This window comes from Muntiacus reevesi, chromosome 3 (genome assembly GCF_963930625.1).
Source record: "Muntiacus reevesi chromosome 3, mMunRee1.1, whole genome shotgun sequence".
NCBI lineage: Eukaryota > Metazoa > Chordata > Mammalia > Artiodactyla > Cervidae > Muntiacus > Muntiacus reevesi.
In genome coordinates this window covers 177,313,572-177,333,757 of record NC_089251.1, presented here as the reverse complement: position 1 = coordinate 177,333,757, position 20,186 = coordinate 177,313,572, and the positions used below count along the sequence as shown (strand labels likewise).

The 20,186-nt window shown below is 35.3% G+C and overlaps 1 protein-coding gene across 8 annotated transcripts in view; it reads left to right on the top strand.

Moving 5' to 3' along the window:
• The window catches only part of UTRN (utrophin), a 538,989-nt gene that overhangs the window by 292,448 nt on the left and 226,355 nt on the right, over window positions 1-20,186 (top strand). For all 8 annotated transcript variants that reach the window (XM_065931202.1, XM_065931205.1, XM_065931203.1 and 5 more), the window contains one exon: window positions 1,279-1,468. In XM_065931202.1, coding sequence (XP_065787274.1) covers window positions 1,279-1,468 — 190 coding nt within the window. The remainder of the gene's footprint in view (window positions 1-1,278; window positions 1,469-20,186) is intronic.

The following is a 20,186-nucleotide window of genomic DNA, read 5'->3' as shown; positions in this document are numbered from 1 at the left end:
TTTTCCCTGTTGTGCTTCATCACAACACTCTTAATTTCAGAACATTTACTCAATCCCCAAAGAAACCCACAACCATTAGCAAGTCAGTCCCCATTTTCTTCTACCTTCCAGTCCTACTCAACAACTAATCTACTTTCTCCTTCTATGGATTTGGTCCTCTTAAATATTTCATATACATGAAATCACAAAATATATGGCCTTTTGCATCTGTTTTTTTCACTTGGCAGAATGCTTTCATGGTCCATCCATATTGAGCATGTATCAGTATATCATTCCTTTTTATGATGCAGTAATATTTCGTGGATGAATGTACTACATTTTGTTTAGCATGTCCTCTCTTAGTTGATGGATGGCCAATTCTATTATTTGACTCTTCTAAATAAGTAATGCTGCATTTGTGTACAGGTTTCTGTGTGTATATATATTTTCAGTTCTCTTGAGTTTAAATACTTAGGAGTGAACTTGGTGTCCATTCATAAATTAAGTTGTTTTCTTTTTTGAAGCTTTGAGATACATGAAGTTTTACAGATTGAGTTTACAGGTATGTGTATCTCTTAAATCATGCAGCTTCAAGATATATGCTTTAATTTTTGGTGTAGATTTAATGAATGCTTTATAAAAACTTGATTGTCTGGTGTCTTCTGAATATTATTATGTCATCTTAAAAAACCATTTGCGTTGATCTGAAGTATTTAAAATATATAAAGTAAGTCCTTTAAATTATTTGATTGTATCTTAATCATTTACTCAGATGTTACTTCTTCACGTGTATGAATATTTATTGATATTACCTTCTGAGTGTTGGTGAAAGTCACTCAGTTGTGTCCAACTCTTTGTGACCTCATGGACTATACAGTCCATGGAGTTCTCTAGGTCAGAATACTGAAGTGGGTAGCATTTCCCTTCTCCAGGGGCTCTTCCCAACCCAGGGATCAAACCCAGGTCTCCCGCATTGCAGGTGGATTCTTTACCACCAGGGAAGAATAAAAGGTGTGGGGAATAACTTAATGTACAATTTCAATTTGTAAAATGTGATTATTATTTTATGATATGGATATGATTTTGTTAATATTTATATCTCTTACCCACTCCTTCCTTTCAAAATTCCATTACTATTAAGGATTATTCAAGACACATAGAAACACATCTCCTAGTTACCTTAGGTACTTAAATAAAGGTTGCTTGGACGCTGTGTGTTAATTTTTCTTTAGGGTGTGCTTGCTGTGTCCTGTCACACTATAAGTAATGGAGATGTGCCTGTCATTTTGTTACTTGCAGCATTGCTGATAGACAGAGTGCCTTGGAGGCTGAGCTAAGGACAGTGCAAAGCTCTCGCAAGGATCTGGAGAACTTCCTAAAGTGGATACAAGAAGCAGAAACCACAGTTAATGTGCTTGCGGATGCCTCTCAGCGGGAGAATGCTCTTCAGGACACTGTCCTGGCCAGAGAACTCACACAGCAGATGCAGGCAAGTGCATGGAAAACTGGGCCTTATATTTTAATATTTCTCATCCTCTTTTGCTCCATCTACATGCAAAATTTATTACAGTTCAAAGGTGAGGCTATCACCTTATTCAGTTATGAAATCCATGCTTCTCTGTGAATAATTGGTTTCCAGAAATGAGGTCTATAAAATACTCTTAGTTAATAATTAAGGAAAAAAAACACCTTGTTTTATGGAAGTGATAATTATTTATTTAGACTTATAGGCTCATAACTATTCCATTTTCTGTCATATTAAGCCCTATTACAGTTAGCCTTATTGAAACCTGATTTATCAGGCAGTTCCTTTTAATATGCAGTTGTTTCTTTGTTCATTTATTATAAATACTTAATATAAAAGCTGCAAAGACCCTGTGGCTTAGTTTGCAACTAAGAATATTAGGCTTGAGGGTATTGCTTTTATGTCTTTAGCTTGATAACTACGATTGTGAATGCAGTCTGAGGTTCAAATTTTCTTCCACATGAAATATGATAATACAAAATCTTTCCTTTAAAAGAATTTTGAGGAATCCTATGAAGCATGTCTGAATCTTTTTTCTGCCCCAAGTGCAACTGCCTCAGTGCCCTTGAATTTCCCATTTTCTTTGTGCAGAATGACCTATTCTTGCCAATCACAGGCCTTCTCTTAGAATTCGGTCTTAAACCAACTTCATTGGAGAAGTCTTGTTTACCAGAGTTTTACATCTCATTACTTCTTCATGCCGTGTCATTCTCACAATATTTTGACAGGTATTATTTCTGATGCTTCTGAACTCATGATCCATTGTCATCTGATGCCTGTCTCCTCCTCTCCTAGTTGATCATGTGGTTCTTCAAGGGCAGAGATCACATTATTCCGTACTGTTGCCTATGCAGAGCTCTGTGTGGAAATTCTAAGTAAATACTGACTGCTGCCCTTGGGCCCTAAAACATCATCATTATGAAATTCAGCATGATGACCTTTTTTGAATCCTTTCTTAGAAAATCTTTTCCCTCAAAACATCAAAATGTTAACAGATATGTGGGTCTGGATGAAGGGTCCAGAAACTTTCTTGGAACAGTTCCGATTCTTACAAATTTTCTCTGTTTGAAACTATTATCATTAAAAAGTTATAAATTTTTTAAAAAGACTCTTGGAATAGACTTATTAATAACTTATTCCCTTGCCTATTGACTATTAGAGTGTTTGATGGTTGAATTCTCAAGATTAATTCAACAAAAATCTGTTTACTTACATTACTTCTTATTTTTTATTCATTGATTCATTACATAATACCCTTGTGTCTTGATAATGAGAATGAGCAGCCAAATGTTGAAGATAAATCTGTTCTTTTTGTGTGTGTTTTGTCTTACCCTCTGGAGTCCTATGAGGTCACTATACATGTTAATTGATAAGATATTTAGCTATCATCTCATGTTTGCAGACTTATGGAGAGCTCTGAATGTGGCTATATGCTAGAATATATTATTTTTTTATGATTTAATGATAAGTCTGACCCAGTAATGCTCACAGATACTCAATTTATATAATGATGCTAAACTCAAACATACGCAGGTTGTGCATTTGAGAAGGTAACACTTTTAGACAATGAACAAAGGAGGCTTGAAGTGAACCTTGATGGTGAGCACCAGTAAAACACAGACCTATTTTGGAGTTTAATAATGTCTTTAAATACATCTTATCCTGGGATATATTTTTACATAGCCAAAAACTCTTCTCAATATTTAATGAATTATTCAAACTGTGGAAAAAATACATGTAAATAGAGATGTTTAAAATCTTTCTGAATAAAAATAGCTAAGATGGGACTACTTGTCTTAGGCAACCAGCATCAGGAAAAAGAGGTTACTGACTAAAGTACATTATAACATGAATGGTAAATGCTTCTTGAAACTAATTTAATGTTACTAAAATAATCTATTTTGTCTCATAAGAGATAATAAAGAGGGTATTTATTAAAAGCTTATTAACATCTCTCTACCTAAAGATAAGCACATTCATTTATTTATGGTTTGGATGTTTCACATTATGATAGTTTACCTGAGTTTTCACTCCCTTGCTTCTTTGTTAATTGCTTTTAATTTTAAAGCATTCTCTTCACTTTATTAAAAAAAGAAAATCGGTGGCTTTGCTTTGGGCACCTTATGGGTAGATGACTTTTAGGCTTTAGTACCATTTGCTTAGTATTTCTGATGCAACAGAATTTTAATTTTCTTTTGGATTTTTGTTTTAATGACTCTCCTTTTGTGTGAGTGAACAGACAGTTAAAAATGAAAACTCATTTGGAAATGGAAAGATATTTGTTGAAGAAAAAGAATGAGGAAAAGCACTTGGAATTATAAAACACATGTTCTGTTGGCGTGGTGATAGTGGTGGAGGACATGTGTGCACAAAACGATGGAATAAGGACCTCGGCAAGTGTGTGCTCCGTGTACCAGGGGTGTGAGTAGACTGCTTACACGACACATTCTCTAGTTGCACTTGCTTTGTGTCTTAACCCAGTGGGATGCAGGGCCATGGGAATATTTCATGAAGGTGAAGAAATTTATTCTGTATTTGGTTTAAGGTGAATTTGGGTAACTTTTGATAAAGCATAGTTTGGAAGCACATGGGAAGATGATTAATTTCTGGGAGTATGCCCAGATACATACCACTTCTGATAAGAATAAATGATCACATAGATGTATGAATTTATGTCTCATTGCCCTGCTGCACGGCAGTTAGGTTTTTCTCCTCAGCAGAGGACTGTTGGCAAGAGAAAACCTGATCTTTTTGGAGAAAAAAACTCTTGGAGAGCTGATCTCCAAGATCATAGACAGTCTTGTATGACTTGCCAAGTATTTCATATTTTAACCTGGTGGCAATGAAGAGAAGTCTTTAAAGAATATTAAGCAAGAGAGTGATACAGTGGGACTTTATCTTGTAGGAATCTAACTGATGACTTTATGGAGAATGTGTTTGAATTGGGCAAAACTGACAGCCAAACAGGATTCTCCAGCCATCTGGTCAGGGATGAAAATGACTAGAAATGAGGCAGTATCGGTGAAGAGACCTAATGACTTGATAGTTTGAGTAGACTCAGGGCAGGAGAAGGGTTATTGACAAAGAAGACTGATAGGCGGTGTCAGAATCTGAGATTGGGGACGACAGGAAAAGAAAAAGTCAGGGCAGCCGTGCAAGTTAGTGCAGAGTATGATGGTAAATTCCATTTGGACTGTGTGGAAATGAGGCATCTGAGGAGGGTTCAGGAGAAGATGCCTAGCACACAGTGGTCATTGTGGATCTGTATTCAGATGCGAGAACTTGACCAGAGATGCACAAACTTTTGTTTTGTTTTGTTTTGTTTTTGAATGAAAGTCTGTTATTGATTTCCCAGTCAGTTTATCTATTAATTCAAATGCATTTGCTCTTTAATTTTCCTGCCTGTATTCTAAGATATTATTATCATCACCTTAATTATATTTCAAAATATAAGCTTTAAATTTTATCAGTACCAATTAATTAACATGTTTTGATTCTTTCCTGAGTAAAACTCTGTTGCCCTGTTGCCTTTCTGGGGTTGCTGTTTTTACTCTCTAATAATATGTGCTTTGGGATTATTCTGTTTTTGTCTCCTGTGTTCTCTTTCAGCCTAATTTGTATCCTCTTTGCCCTAGGCGTAGACTTGGGTTGTTTAGATCGTTTCAGATCTTGTCTGTTACCCAGCTCTCTGCTGTTTAGGAGGTAGCAATGGCACCCCACTCCAGTACTCTTGCCTGGAAAATCCCATGGACGGAGGAGCCTGGTGGGCTGCAGTCCAACCGTGTCGGACATGACTGAGCGACTTCACTTTCACTTTTCACTTTCATGCATTGGAGAAGGAAATGGCAACCCACTCCAGTGTTCTTGCCTGGAGAATCCCAGGGACGGGGGAGCCTGGTGGGCTGCCGTCTATGGGGTCGCACAGAGTCGGACACGACTGAAGCGACTTAGCAGCAGCCTGTACTGTGGAATCTTCACCTGTTGATTCAGGGACAGGATCTTCAGTTTGTATAACAGCCTTATTAACATTCCACATACCCTACAATCCTTCCATTCCATCCCTTTAAGTTGTACAATTGCATTGTTTTTACTGTATTCACAGAGCTGTGCAACCTTTATTATAATCAAATTAGAATATTTTCATCACCTCAAAAAGAAACCCTGTAACCCTTGGCTGTCAATCCTCTGTTTCCAATTCTCTGATCCTCAAATAATTACTAATCTACTTCCTGTTTCTATACATTTGCCTAAAAAATTGCTAGTTTTAATCACCTCTTTCTTTGATGACCTCTTCCGAGTTGGGCTTTGCATAGATATTTTGATGTTGTTAGATTCTCCAGAAGGAGGCAGTAGAGGGTCTCAGTATACAGCTGCTGGGAAAAAATAGACAAACAGAAACACAAAAACGCTGCTTGATAAACGCAGCCCTCTAAGACCCACTTTAGGGCTTTAAATCATGCTAAAATGAAGGACTAAGAAGGCAGACAAAGTAAAAGAAGAGAAACGGATATTTTTAAATGCTGCGTTTCTTTTAAAGAATTATGACAGTGATGCAGAAAGGTGAAAATGCAGACTTACCCAAGTTATTAATTTGGGCAGGACATAATGAGAAACGTCTGGCTTCTGTTTCTGTCTGTGCCCTTTAACCTGGTTATGGAATCATTCTGGGTTATTTTGCTTATTACCTAACAGTACTTTGCCTCAGTGGATATTTACTGTGGTATTCCAAAGCTGAAGTATTTAGAAAATGCATCTGAAATATATACACATAAACATAAGACCTCAAAATTCTGTACTGGATTCTTCTTGTCTATGTGGCATATAGATCATGTCTTACATTTCTTACTTCTAAAATTAAAACAGCTTTATGGCAAATAAAACAAGATCATGAAGATACTAAGGAGAAATGTGGTAATTTGGAATGTCAATTACAGACTTTTTTTTTTTAAGTAACCTTACTGGGTAATTAGGGGAGTCTTAGCCTGACATTCGAAATTTGATTTCTGATGGCTTTCCTCTTAGCTAAGCAGGCATCTGAGAGCCTGTGGGCGACTCTGCTTTTAGGGTGTGTTAGGTAAAGTCCCCTGCATGTATTTTTTGTTTTTTTTCAGATGGTCCTGTTCTGAGACCTGCATAGAGGGAATTTATTAACACTTAACGTCTGGGCTGATATCCTTAGAGTCAGATCCCTTTCTGTACTGCTCGAGGTTTGTCATGGGCTCTATTCTATTCACTCATCCCATAGAACACAGCCAGAGCTGTGTTTAGTCGGGCAGCGAACGCATCTCTCTTTAAAGTGAGAGAGTGAATGCCACTGGATCGCTTAATATAAACCTGCTACAAGGCATGCATCTTGGTGATGTGTTGAATCTCTGTTCCCCGGGGATATCTGCGTTGTATCTGCAGCTTTAATGTTTCACTTAATATCCTTTTTGGCTACTGAGCGCTCTCCTCTCCCAGCAGCAGGCAGCGTTTGCCTGCCCAGCAACTTGCTTCATTGTCTGGCCGTACTGGGCTGAGCAAGTCCTGGCTGTATGCATCTGCTGGGGGCTTTCTGGGTGGCGTTTGTGTGTGTTTTTTAAATTGAGAAGAAGTTGAAGGAATACCAGCCTCCTTCTGCCTAGCACCTAAGTCCCCTGTATTTTTCAAATGCTTTCCTGGAAACGAGCATGCTCAGAGAACTGGCAAATCATTGTCCAGTGACCGGGAGGAAATGATCATTGCTCTTCATTTATAATGCAAATTCTGAGGTGTCTGCAGAAGTGTGGTAAACTTAAAATGATGGCTGTGGTGAGAACGTCTCTGCAGAAAGTTGTGGTTTTGTTACATCGTTTACAAAGGATGGCAGTTTCTTCTCCTCGGTATCAGAAGCTCTGTAAGGTAACTGAGTGATTGAAAATGAGGATCTCTGGTGTCAGACAATTCTACTGTTTCTCGGGCTCTGAAACCTAGTCTTTCAGGGTTCTTATCAAGGAAAGATTCCTTTTCTTAGTGACTGACTGTAGAAGCTGTTAAAGTGAATTGCTTAATTACATTTTGTTTCAGAATCAGGAGCAAGTACTATTTTAGTGCATATTTTATTTTGTAATTGACAAAATCTTATTTTTTGTAAAGAACTAGTGAACTGTTTGGAGAAAATAATAGCAAAAACTACATTCATTAAGACCTGTTACCTCTGAGGTACTTGTGTTCTTAATACTAAATGGGCAATTAATTTTACATAAATGTCAGTAGATTTTTTAAAAGTTTAAAATAATCTTTCAGAAGATTCATTAAAAACTGTCCATCTCTCTATAGTTCATTGTTTATCAATGAAAAAATTAAAACACATTTTAGAAACTATCTTGAGAAACACATCTCATGGTAAAATGTCCCCCATATTCCTGAATCTTCATATACTATAGTTAAACATGAAGAACTGAATTTTGTTTGGACAGGTGGATTTAAGTACACTTTGAGAAGGCAACTTGTTTGACAGTTGCAAATTTCAAATACTACGTCATCCTAAACATAAACCATTGAATGAGCTTCTGTGTATTTTTTAAGTTAGCTATTATATTTTTTACCATTGTTTTGTTTTATGTAAACTATGTTCATACTTTCTTATTTGGTCAGAAATTGGAGTGATTTGATATGAGAAAGGAAGGAGGGAGTTATAAGTGGAATGCTGAAGAAATTTATCCAGCACCGCAGTACAATATTCTTCCTTCATATCATGCTCTTAGTACCATTCCTGAGAATGTATCTTGTTTCCCTGTTAGCCAAAATCATTTATAATTCAAACAGCTGTCTCTAGGACAATGTTATTTTTCTGACGTTATGACATGTCTGAGCACCTAAATCGTGCTTATTTTATGGCAGTGGATTAGACAGGGGAAAGCAGAATTCTATTAACTTTATCATATATTGTTGTTTCTTACATTTTGGCCAATTAAATGTATTTCTGTCTGGAATTTTTTTTTTTTTTTAAAAGTTTCAGGCGACAGATTATGGTGATGGGCATTCTTTGCAGAAATAGAAGCATTTTCATTTGAAGTTCATTAAAACTTAATACAACTTGTAAAAATTCATATATTATTTATTCAAATGTTTTGTGTTTTGGTTCACTTCAGATAATAAATTTATCCTGGTGAAATGTTTATGTAGTTCATAAATGAGCAGTTTTGATAATAGAGAAGAAAAGCTCACTCACTAACTTGTTATTTTATCATTTTATCTGTAAGTATGAATATATAAAGCATCCTGTTTCATTAACTGGATCTTTTTTCTCATCTATTTGTGTATGTACTTTCACAAAATTAGATAGTTTCCTTAAGTCATGTGACCAAGGTATTAAGATGGTTTTAAGATGAAAGGCAGAAGTTCAAATACTGGAGAAGTTTGCTTAGTTTCATAATTACTTCCCAAATTAGTACAACTTAAGTTAATAAAGTCCTTGGATAACTTAGTTCCCAACTGAAATACTCTTTGGCCTGACTTCTTAAGATTTTAATTTACTAAAGAAACCACTATAATTTAAATGTTTAGAATTAAATGTTATTTTTTTCTCTTAAAAAATTAAAATTTGCATTATTCTCAGTTAAGATGTTTATCTTTCACATTTTTTTTTTCTCAAAAGTAAAATTAACAACTGTCCAGATAATTAAATGAGAAATAAACAATTCCAGTACTTTCCAGCAGGTGTCAATGTAAGTCAGTAATATATGAAATTTATAGGAAGTGGCAAATTACTAGGAAATAAATCACTTAGTAATGGATATATTTTATTTGCTTGGTTATATTTTGAAAACTGATCTTAATTACTGAACTATATTAGCTCATATAATATAAGTAAAAATTTTGGTTGCAGAATTGCATATAAATAAATTGCCATCTGAAATACTACATAAGTGAAATATCTATACCAACCAAAAGTACTTTATTGTATTTTAATTATCAGTAGTGTTCTGTGTATAATACTTAGAAGTTTGAATAAGTTTGGTGTTTGTTTACTTTAAGACACTGTAAATTTTTTTCCCCTTACATTTTAAATGCTATCATGACTATCGCTTCCTATACCTCCTACATTCTCTAAATTTAGTTTCTTAGAAAGGAAATGTTCTAAGTTGCAGTGTTTCTTCATAAAAAATAGAGGCAGTCTATTGTAAGTACATTTACAGACTGAAATGAATTGGAAATAGTGTTGAGAAAATGACTTTTAAATTCATATTTGTGTTTTGAAATCCAGTTTATCCCTCTTTTAAATTTCATTTAGGATCTCTGTTTTTACATATTAAGTGGAAATTCAGTCTTTCATCAGGCCTTTTCCTCTCTGATACCACCTCTTTTTTTGCTTATATTTATATACCTTTTATCTATAAGAAAATAGCTTATGTATGACAGAACTAGAAATTTGTGTTGAATATTCTCATTTTTTTTCTGTATGTTTTGAAGATTAGGAAGGAGTGAAAAGAAGTACTTGGAATTTATAACTCTTGGAGTTAAAATATACTTTTCCCCTTCTCTTAACCTATTTACACTTTCACTAGTATTTTTGGCACTTAAAATATTTCTTTCTGGTCATACATAAAATTTAGACAGGAAACTGAAAAATAAGTGATGCTTACTTGAAGGTATAATTAACAGCATTGAAATTGCCCTGATGACCTAAAATCACCTTATGCTGGATGCTAATTTTTCCAGATTTGGCTTTGATTGCTTAGTTCCTTTAAAATATTAATGACTATAAAGATATTTTTTCTCCTAATAGAGTACAGTAAAAGCAAAGGTGAATGTAAATGATTAAAAAATAAAATGGACTTTTGTTTTCATTGTTATCTGATTACTTGGGGATATTTCATCACTAAATCTTTGCACTAGAAGCTGAATAAATTTACGTTTTATTAGTGCCATTCTTTTCCTTAGTGCCAATTTTCATAAAATATTTGTTATGAAAATATTTGAGGACATGCTAAAAGCAACTATTTGTAAAGTAGAATGAGATATTAACCATTATAGAAAAATAAGAAAAATATAAAATTAGTGTTATAAATTGGATTCCTCATGATTTAAGCATTTAGAAAATTTTATTTATGTAATGTAACTTGTTTGCCTGCAGATATATGTGCGTGTGTGTGTGTGTGTGTGTGTATGTGTATAACTCACTTTAGCTTACATGGTTTTGATCGGCTCCAAACTTTTTTGATCATGTAGTGCTACCTGTAAAAATATTTTAAATATATGTGTGCATATATTTTTTCATTTAAAAATTATACATATATGGCATTGTAATATTAGCAGAGTATATTTATTATTAAATATTAGCAGAGTATATACTTTCTACTATTCTCTTCTTGCAACCCAGTTGGTTGTCTTTTTCTTCCTACGTGATATATACACACACCATTTTGGTAACTACTGAGTCATCCTTACAGTGAAACTCTGACTATTCTTAGCTTAGTCTTCTGGAGGACTCAGATTTTCAGAACTGTACTGATCTCAGTCATCTCTGAAAAACCGTGTCTTCTGTGGTACCAGAGCAGCTGCCTCTGAGTACTTTGTGAACAATAGAGATGGGAAGATTCCACCCAGAAATTGGGATTGATAGGTGATGTCTACAAATGTCTTGCATTGTGTGTAGTGTATGTGTTTGCATGTAGGCAACAGAGAGCTATGTGGAAGCTTATGGTGCCAAAAAATAAGGGTGTATGATGACAGAGGTGCATAATCTCTGAATAGAGTTTCAGATTCACTGATGAGTTAAGTTTATGTACCACTTCTCGTCTACATATGGGGGCCCCCTTTATTTAGAGGTAGTTAAGGTTGATTATGAGCTTCGCTGGTGGCTTAGAGGGTAAAGTGTCTGCCTGCAATGCAGGGGACCTGGGTTCAATCCCTGGGTCGGGAAGATCCCCTGGAGAAGGAAATGGCAACCCACTCCAGTACTCTTGCCTGGAAAATTCCATGGATGGAGGAGCCTCATAGGCTACAGTTCATGGGGTCACAAAGAGTTGGACACGACTGAGTGATGACACGTTTAAGGTTGATTATGCATTTTTAAAGAATATAGAGAGTGGAATGGCATATCTTCAAATGATTTACACTCCATGTAGCTAAATTTTATATTTTTTACTCCCTTAAGTGTCCTCTTTTGCAGGTGGAAAATTTACATTTGGTGAATAGTTAAATTCTCCAGTGTTCTAGGGTCATAGAACTTTGCTTTGTCTTTATTTGAGTGTTGAGATGTAGATATTTGATGGTCATCTCTGAGATTCCCTCAATTTCTTTCCATAATCGAATCACACACATATTGTTTGAACTCCAAGAATGGTCAGAGTCGTGTCTCTCGCCTGGAGGTAGAACTCCAGTTGATCACATGAACACTGTTTCTTCTTGGTTGTATGATGAACACATTTTGGATAGTTCAAAAAATTTGTGAAGCCTGAGGTATTTAATGGGAGAAAAATGCCAAATGTGGAAGGACTTACTTATAGCTTCCCCATCTCCATCAGTGTGCTGGGGATGTTGCCTCAAGGCTGTGTGGACACCCGGGAAGTTTACTTCCTTTATTCTCACTGTGTTTCTTCTTTCTCAGTGGGTTCAGATTATAGCTTAAAGCGCGGCGGGTCAAGAAAGACAGTATCTACCTCCCTATTTGTCATCAGATATTTTCTTCTGGCCTCCAAAAGCAGCAGCATTATTTATATGACTTCCTGATCTGTATTTTACATAGCTCCTCAAGTCAACGTGTATCTCAAAATTATTTTTAAAAAATTATCAAATTAACATTTTGTTAATCAGAAAACTCATGCTATCAGTGACTTTTAGCTAAAGCAGTGTAATCAGTATGAGGTAATGGTTTCCTAATTAACTAAAAAATAATTGAAACCATTCTACAGGATTTCCTTCTAAATTGTTTAACAGCCAGGATATCATTATTTGCTTTAGTCTAGATTTGTAATCTAGAAATCGGGGACAAACAGCCATTTTGACAGCATTGGTATAGCATTATGACTACGGATAAAAGATTTCCTTTAGAGTACTGAAAATTTAAACTAAAATATTGGTGATTTGTGTTTAACCTAGGGATAGAGTTTATTAAATTTCAAGGGGAAATTTCCAAGAGGAATGCACTGATAGATTTTAAATGTACAGACATTATACACTCCCCTTAGTAGTGACTGTGAGCACTTCTTGCTTCTCTTGGTATATTTGGTAGTTTATTTTTAGCCCTCTAAAATAAGCAATTAGTAGAACTCCTACCATAGAGATAGAAGAATAGAGAAAATTTCATGCTATGGTAGGTTGCTCAGTTTCACAAAGTATATTCACTTCTGGGCAAGGTAAATGAATCCAAATAATTGAAATTGGAAAGCATATGAAGTGCATCAGAGGATTTCTTTTCATTTTTCTTCTTCTAGTTTGTTCAGTTCTGTGGAATTCTAGAAGATTAATTTATAACAAAGCTCATTTATAAAAGCAGAAAGAACCTTTAAATGCTTAATAAATAATAGGCCGATATGAATGTATGGCTAGATAAAGCTTAAGTAAGAATTTTGGAAAAGCATCAAATGGAAGAAGACATTGAACTGTTTCCACAATAGACTATTTTACTTTTGCTTTAAGAAAATTGAAAGAAAAGTGGTCAAACACAGCAATAAAATAACTTCAAGCTTCCATGACTGAAAAAAGTCTTGTTACTTCTGGTGCAGTTTATTTTTATTTTTAAAGTGTGTGAGAATTTACAGTGTATTTTCTCGTATATTTCATCATTAATACATATGGCATTAATTAACTACTACATGATTATTTTTCCTTAAGAGCTAGGTAGGAAAGAAATTTGTCACTATTCCCATTTAGCAAGTGGAGAAACAGATTTTATAAATTGGCAGGTTAAGAAATATGTCAGTAATTGCTCAACTTATATGTGGTACAAGCTAAACTAAACACAGACTTTCTGATTCCAGATTCAGTGTCTCTTTACACTTAATTTCAGATAGTTTTAGGAATTATACTGGACTAAAATGAACCTTGCATTATTGAAGGTATAGAAAGATAAGTCACATTAACTAAGTAATAGTATTATTTCTAAATTTATGTACATTTCATTTTCAGTTATATAAATTTCTGCTAGTATCCTTTAAGACATGAGCTAGAGAATCCTGGAGCAAGAGGAGATGTTGGAAACCATTGAGTTCAACCATTTCATTTTACAGATGAGGAAACAGATCATCTATAATGGATGCTTTATTGCTGCTAGTTTTGTGAGGTGCAGATGTAGTTGTTTTCTCCTAGAAGTTTAAGCAAAGTGAAATATGTTCTTTTCAAAGATATTTTGATATTTGAGTTCTGGCTATATAACTCTAAAGAGGATAAAGACTTTGTTCTTATTGAAATTTGTTCATTGGATGCTTTTTTAATAGACTCATTTTGTGGGTCTAAGAAGATGGATTGGTTCGTTTTAATACAAATTAATACAGTTGATTTTGGTTTTTAATTCATAATTTAAAGTTTCTATACCAAAAGTATTGAATCTTTTTGCTTGAAAACATTATCTGAAATCATATTTACTCAGAATTCAGAATTTTAAAAAAATGAAAGTGGGTGTGTGCCTACCTAGCGTGGAGCTTCTGGGCAATTGGCAACCCTCATGCCTGTGTGACTGTGATATGAAAGCAAAGGAATTGTTGTTTATGATTAGGTTTTCTCTGGAATTCTATAACCTTCTTTTTAAACATTACACACCATTAATTTTTCTCCATGTCATTAAACATTTTGTTATATTGTGATTTTTTAATGGGGTAAATATAAATTCTATTGAAGGATAATTTATTTAAGGGATCCATTATGGTTAGATAATTAGGTTATTACCAATGTTCTCATGATAAACAATTCTGTGGTGAACATCATCATAAATGATTAAGACCATCCTGATTATCTCCTGGATATATTTTCATTGTAGAATAGGATAACTGGATCAAATTTGCATTTAATGACATTTGCAATATATTGCAAAATTTTCCCCTGGCAAAACTATTTACATGCCTACTGGCAGCTTGAATTCTCCTTTTCTATTTCTCCCCAGAAAATAGGTGATATCATTTAAAACTATTTTATGAAATTTTCAGAAGAAAAGTGAAACCATGTTGTATAATATAAACCAAAATATAGTGATATTAACTGATTTACTGAATTTTGGGACCAAATAGTCTATTCCAAACTATCTGAATTCCAGATGCTGTGCTGGGAACCCAAACACTGTCTAAATGGAATGTGACAAAAGCATTCAATAAAGTTCAAACCTGTTTGAACATAGGAGAGAATATATTTTGACTTGAAAATGTAAGAGAAGAGCTTAGAGAAAGGTAATACTTAATAGAGGTCTTGAGAGTAGGTAGAGCTGAATAGAGCATTCTGGAAATAAACCCCTCAATGAGTGAAGACATAGGCAATAGAAGTGTGCTTACTGTATTCAGAGAACATTGGGTACTTGTTTATCAGAAGTGGCTATGAAGTTCATTTATCAATATTTTCATTACTCTTATTACTCTTTTGAATACCAGTCAAATGTCATTGACTTTTGACTTTTTCCAAAATTTAGACCAGTTTTAAAGAAAAAATGTTTGTGCATATTGGAGATATTCAAACATCGAGAGCATTTCCAAGATAGCATTCTAAAATGGAAAATTATTGAATAATATTGAAATTATTCAATATTCATATCTTTGAAATAAGAAAACAGTTCTTCTGAATGTCTCCCTTAAATGGAATGACCTTCCTTTGGATGTGAGTCATTTCGGTATGATAATGACAAAAATAGTTATACTCTGTTAATGAGAGATTGACACAATTTTTCAAGAAAAGATGAAAAATAATTCATGATAGAAATCAGTTTGTCTAGCATTAATCTAAATTGTAGACTTATAAAACTTTGGAGTATATAAAATTGTAGAAGTTATTTTACCATTTTTCTCATTTTATTTAGGAGGAAACAGTGCATTTACATTTATGTAGAGCTTTGTTCTTAATGTGCCTTAATATATTATTTTATGCTGCCCAAGATCACACAGCCAAGTGATACTTGGCTACATATCTAAATTTCCAGGGGATTACTCTAGTATCCATTACATTTTATGTGTACTTAATTTTTATATAGTTTATATTTAACTTTCTCTGGTATTAAAATTCACTGTCTATTTCTCCATTTCGCTTTCTAAAGTATTGTCAATTTCTTGAATTTGGGGTCATATCTTATTTTAAAAGTGTTTAGAATAGAGCAAGTATTCATAAATGTTGAATAAATAATCCAAATTTCAATTTGTCTTTAGATTTGTAATGTTATTATGATAAGTAAAAATGCTGTACTTTGACTCCTTATTTTCCTGTTTAAAATAGCTTTAATGAGATGTAATTCACATACAATACAATTCACTCAAATAATTCAGTGTTTTTTAGCATATTCACAGGACTGTGCAACTATTGCTACAAATCAAATTTTGAAAAGTTTTTGTGCTCCCCCCCAAAAAGAGAAACCCACTACTCATGAGGATTCTTTGTTTCCTCTCCTCCATCCTCCTAGCCCTCAGTTCAGTTCAGTTCAGTCGCTCAGTCGTGTCTGACTTTTTTCGGTCCATGGACTGCAGCACACCAGGCTTCCCTGTCCATCACCAACTCCCGGAGCTTGTTCAAACTCATGTCCATCGGTGATGCCGTCGAACCATCTCATCCTCTGTTTTCCCCTTCTCCTCCTGCCTTCAATCTTGCCCAGCATCAGAGTCTTTTCCAATAAGTCAGTTCTTTGCATCAGGTGGCCAAAGTATTGGAGTTTCAGCTTCAGCATCAGTCCTTCCAATGAATATTCAGGACTGATTTCCTTGCAGATGGACTGGTTGGATCTCCTTGCAGTCCAAGGGACTCTCAAGAGTCTTCTCCAACACCACAGTTCAAAAACACCAATTCTTCGCCGCTCAGCTTTATTTAGAGTCCAACTCTCACATCCATACATGACTACTGGAAAAACCATAGCTTTGACAAGGCAGACCTTTGTCGGCAAAGCAATGTCTCTGCTTTTTAATATGCTGTCTAGGTTGGTCATAACTTTTCTTCTAAGGAGTAACTGTCTTTTAATTTCATGGCTGCAGTCACCATCTGCAGTGATTTTGGAGCCCCAAAAAATAAAGTCAGCCACTGTTTCCACCATTTCCCCATCTATTTGCCATGAATTGATGGGGCAAGATGCCATGAGCTTAGTTTTCTGAATGTTGAATTTTAAGCCAACTTTTCACTCTCCTCTTTCACTTTCATCAAGAGGCTCTTTAGTTTTTTTTCTGCCATAAGGGTGGTGTCATCTGCATATCTGAGGTTATTGATATTTCTCCCGGCAATCTTGATTCCATCTTGTGCTTCCTCCAGCCCTGCATTTCTCATGATGTACTCTGCATATAAGTTAAATAAGCAGGGTGACAATATACAGCCTTGACGTACTCCTTTTCCTATTCGGAACCGTTCTGTTGTTCCATGTCCAGTTCTAACTGTTGCTTCTTGACCTGCATACAGATTTCTCAGGAGGCAGGTCTTGTGGTCTGGTATTCCCATCTCTTTAAGAATTTTCCGCAGTTGTGATCCACATAGTCAAAGGCTTTAGCGTAGTCAGTAAAGCAGAAGTAGTTGTTTTTCTGAAACTCTCTCACCAAGGGACTCTCAAGAGTCTTCTCCAACACCACAGTTCAAAAGCATCAATTCTTCAGCGCTCAGCTTTCTTTATAGTCCATTTCTCACATCTATACATGACTATTGGAAAAACCATATCCTTCTATTCCTAGGCAACCACTAATCTGATTTCTCCCTTTTCTACTTTTTAGCATTAGATTGGGAATAAGAGTTTGAAACTGTAAACGTTAGGTTTAAAAGAGTGGAAAATTTTTTCAAATTTATTGTGATAAATTTATGACTTTATCTTACAGAATCTGATAGTTTTGGAATGTGTTAACTGTTAATAATAATTAGGATAGCTTTGGTTAAACAATTTATAAACTTTATATTGTACAGTGCGTGCTAAGTTGCTTCAGTTGTGTCCACCTCTTTGTGACCCCATGGACTGTAGCCTGCCAGGCTCTTTTGTCTATAGGGATTCTCCAGGCAATGCTGTAGTGGGTTGTCATGCCCAGCACTCTTTGCTAAATAATTTGTAAACTACAAAATGTATAATTTGTTTTTCATGTTAGTTCTTTAGAAAAAAGAACTAACTAAAAGTGAAATATCATGGGGAAAATGCTGAATTTGGGATCTGAAGACCTCCATTTGATTGTCTTATTTGCTGTCTGATCTCTTGCAATATTCAAGTGGTATATCCATTCTCAGTTTCTAGATAGTGGGAGTAATATGCATTCTATTTATTTTAGAAAGATAGTATGGGATTGATAAGTTAATGTTCATGAATTCGCTATGTAGGGCTGCTGCTGCTAAGGCACTTCAGTTGTGTCCGACTCTGTGCGACCCCATAGACAACAGCCCACCAGGCTCCGCTGTCCCTGGGATTCTCCAGGCAAGAACACTGGAGTGGGCTGCCATTGCCTTCTCCATATGTAGGGCTAGAGTATTACTAAATGGAAATATTAGATTTTCTGTAATTTTTTATTCTCCAAGCAAACAAAAACCATGACAGTATTTATCCACATGGTTTACTACTGTTGACTGCTGGATTAATTTTTGAAATAATGGAAGAACATGTTAGCTAAAAGTTTATGTTTGTCTCAGGTGGCAGAATGTTGTATACCAACCACCTCTTATCTTTCTGCAATGCAGGATCATTTCATTTTTCTTCTTTCCTAGGGCACGAAAGCAACTTCCATTTTAAGGTACATTCTCTGCCAGCAAAATCATACTATTTCCAAACAACTTAGATTCCCATTGGAGCTACATGAAAGGGACCATGTCTTCTGAGTGTGACTAATGGCCCCTGAGGCAGCAGTATCTGGTGAAAAGAAATATTCTGACATTTTTGTTCAATCTACAATTAGGGCATTGGGAATTCCCTGGATGTCCAGTGGTTAGGACTTTGTACTTTCACTGCTAAGGGCATGAGTTCAGTCTGTGGTCAGGGAGCTAAGATCTTGCAAGTCATGCAACATGGCCAAAAAAAAAAAAAAAATTAGGGCAGCCATAATTTTTATGATCTATGTACTTTTAATCTCAGACACTGGTGGCCACGTGTTAGATTTGGGGAGACTCAGGGGAAGATCTTTCTTAAATTTCAATAATTAAACCTTCTGATGATTCTCAGATGATTTTGGCCTAATCTCTATTTTGTGAGTGAGGTTTTTGATAGGTAGTGAATAACTTGAATTAATGACTGTAATGACTGATTGCTGTTCTGCATTAATATTTGAAGCAAATCCTGGGTTGCTTCATTACATAGCCTATCGTTGTGGGAGATAGGTGATGTGGTGGGAAAGAAAAGGGAACATTTGCTCTTTTTGAAATAATTGCTTCTAATGGAAGTCTAAATGACCTGTTATGCTTATTTATAAAAGCTGAGCAGTGAATCTTGATAGGAAGCTAATGAATGCTTGGAGAAATTATAATATAAACCAAAATCTCGGAAATCTCATGTAGTTGAGAATCAATACTTTATGATAATTAAATAGTTCAATAATTTACTTGTACCATATGTCATCCTTGGTTTAAAGCTGGAGTGGTTTCCAGAAATGCATCCACAGCACTGAGAGTTGAGGACAGGACTGCCTCTGACCAGGTGTCTTGTACCTTTTAGGTGTTTTAAGATTTATCTGAATTCCATGTCAAGATTGAAGAAACCAGTGAGAGCAGTTATGTTGTGGTGTTGAGATGATACATATGTCCAAAGGCGCTTGTGTGCTTAGTCGCTTAGTCGTGTCCGACTCTTTGCGACCCCAAGGACTGTAGCCCGCCAGGCTCCTCTGTCCATGGGATTCTCCTGGCAAGGATACTGGAGTGGGTTGCCATGCTCTCCTCCAGGGAATCTTCCCAACCTGGGGATCGAACCCAGGTCTCCCACATTGTAGCCGGATTCTTTACCGTCTGATCCACCAAGGAAGCCCATAACCAAAGGTGACATTGGATGTGTTCAAGTTTAGCACCCTCATTTTTTAAAGGTGAGAAGACAGAGGCTTGGAGAGGTTAAGTGATTTGTCCTAGCACCGATTAATAGTGGCAGTGGTTGAACTGTTTTCATAAGGGTATATTCTATTTTGGGGTTTTATGGGACTGTATTATAAAAGTATATTTTATAGATTCCAGAGATGGATAGACATCAGATGAATCAAGTAGTTGGTATGAATGATTTATCTGGAAATGATTCCCCAAAATAAATAAATAAAATATATCTCTTTAGCTAGAATCCATGTGCTAACATCTTACCAGTTGTTAAGTCTGGTTGTCAGTATATGACAGTATACCATTCTTTCAACTATTCTGTGTGCTTGGGTATTTTCATGATAAAATGTTTCAAAAGCAACAGCAACTCTACTCTGATAATGGTTGAAGAGATTACTTGAAACTCTGCAGACATAACTGGTGAGGATCTTTAAAAAAAAATGCAACTGCCCTCTTTGTGCTTTTTTCACATTTTGTTAACTTGAGACTGTGACAAATACAAACTAGTTTAAAAGTGTCTTGACTTTTTACCTGGTGGTCAATATTTGCTCTGTAGCTTTTCATTCTTTTA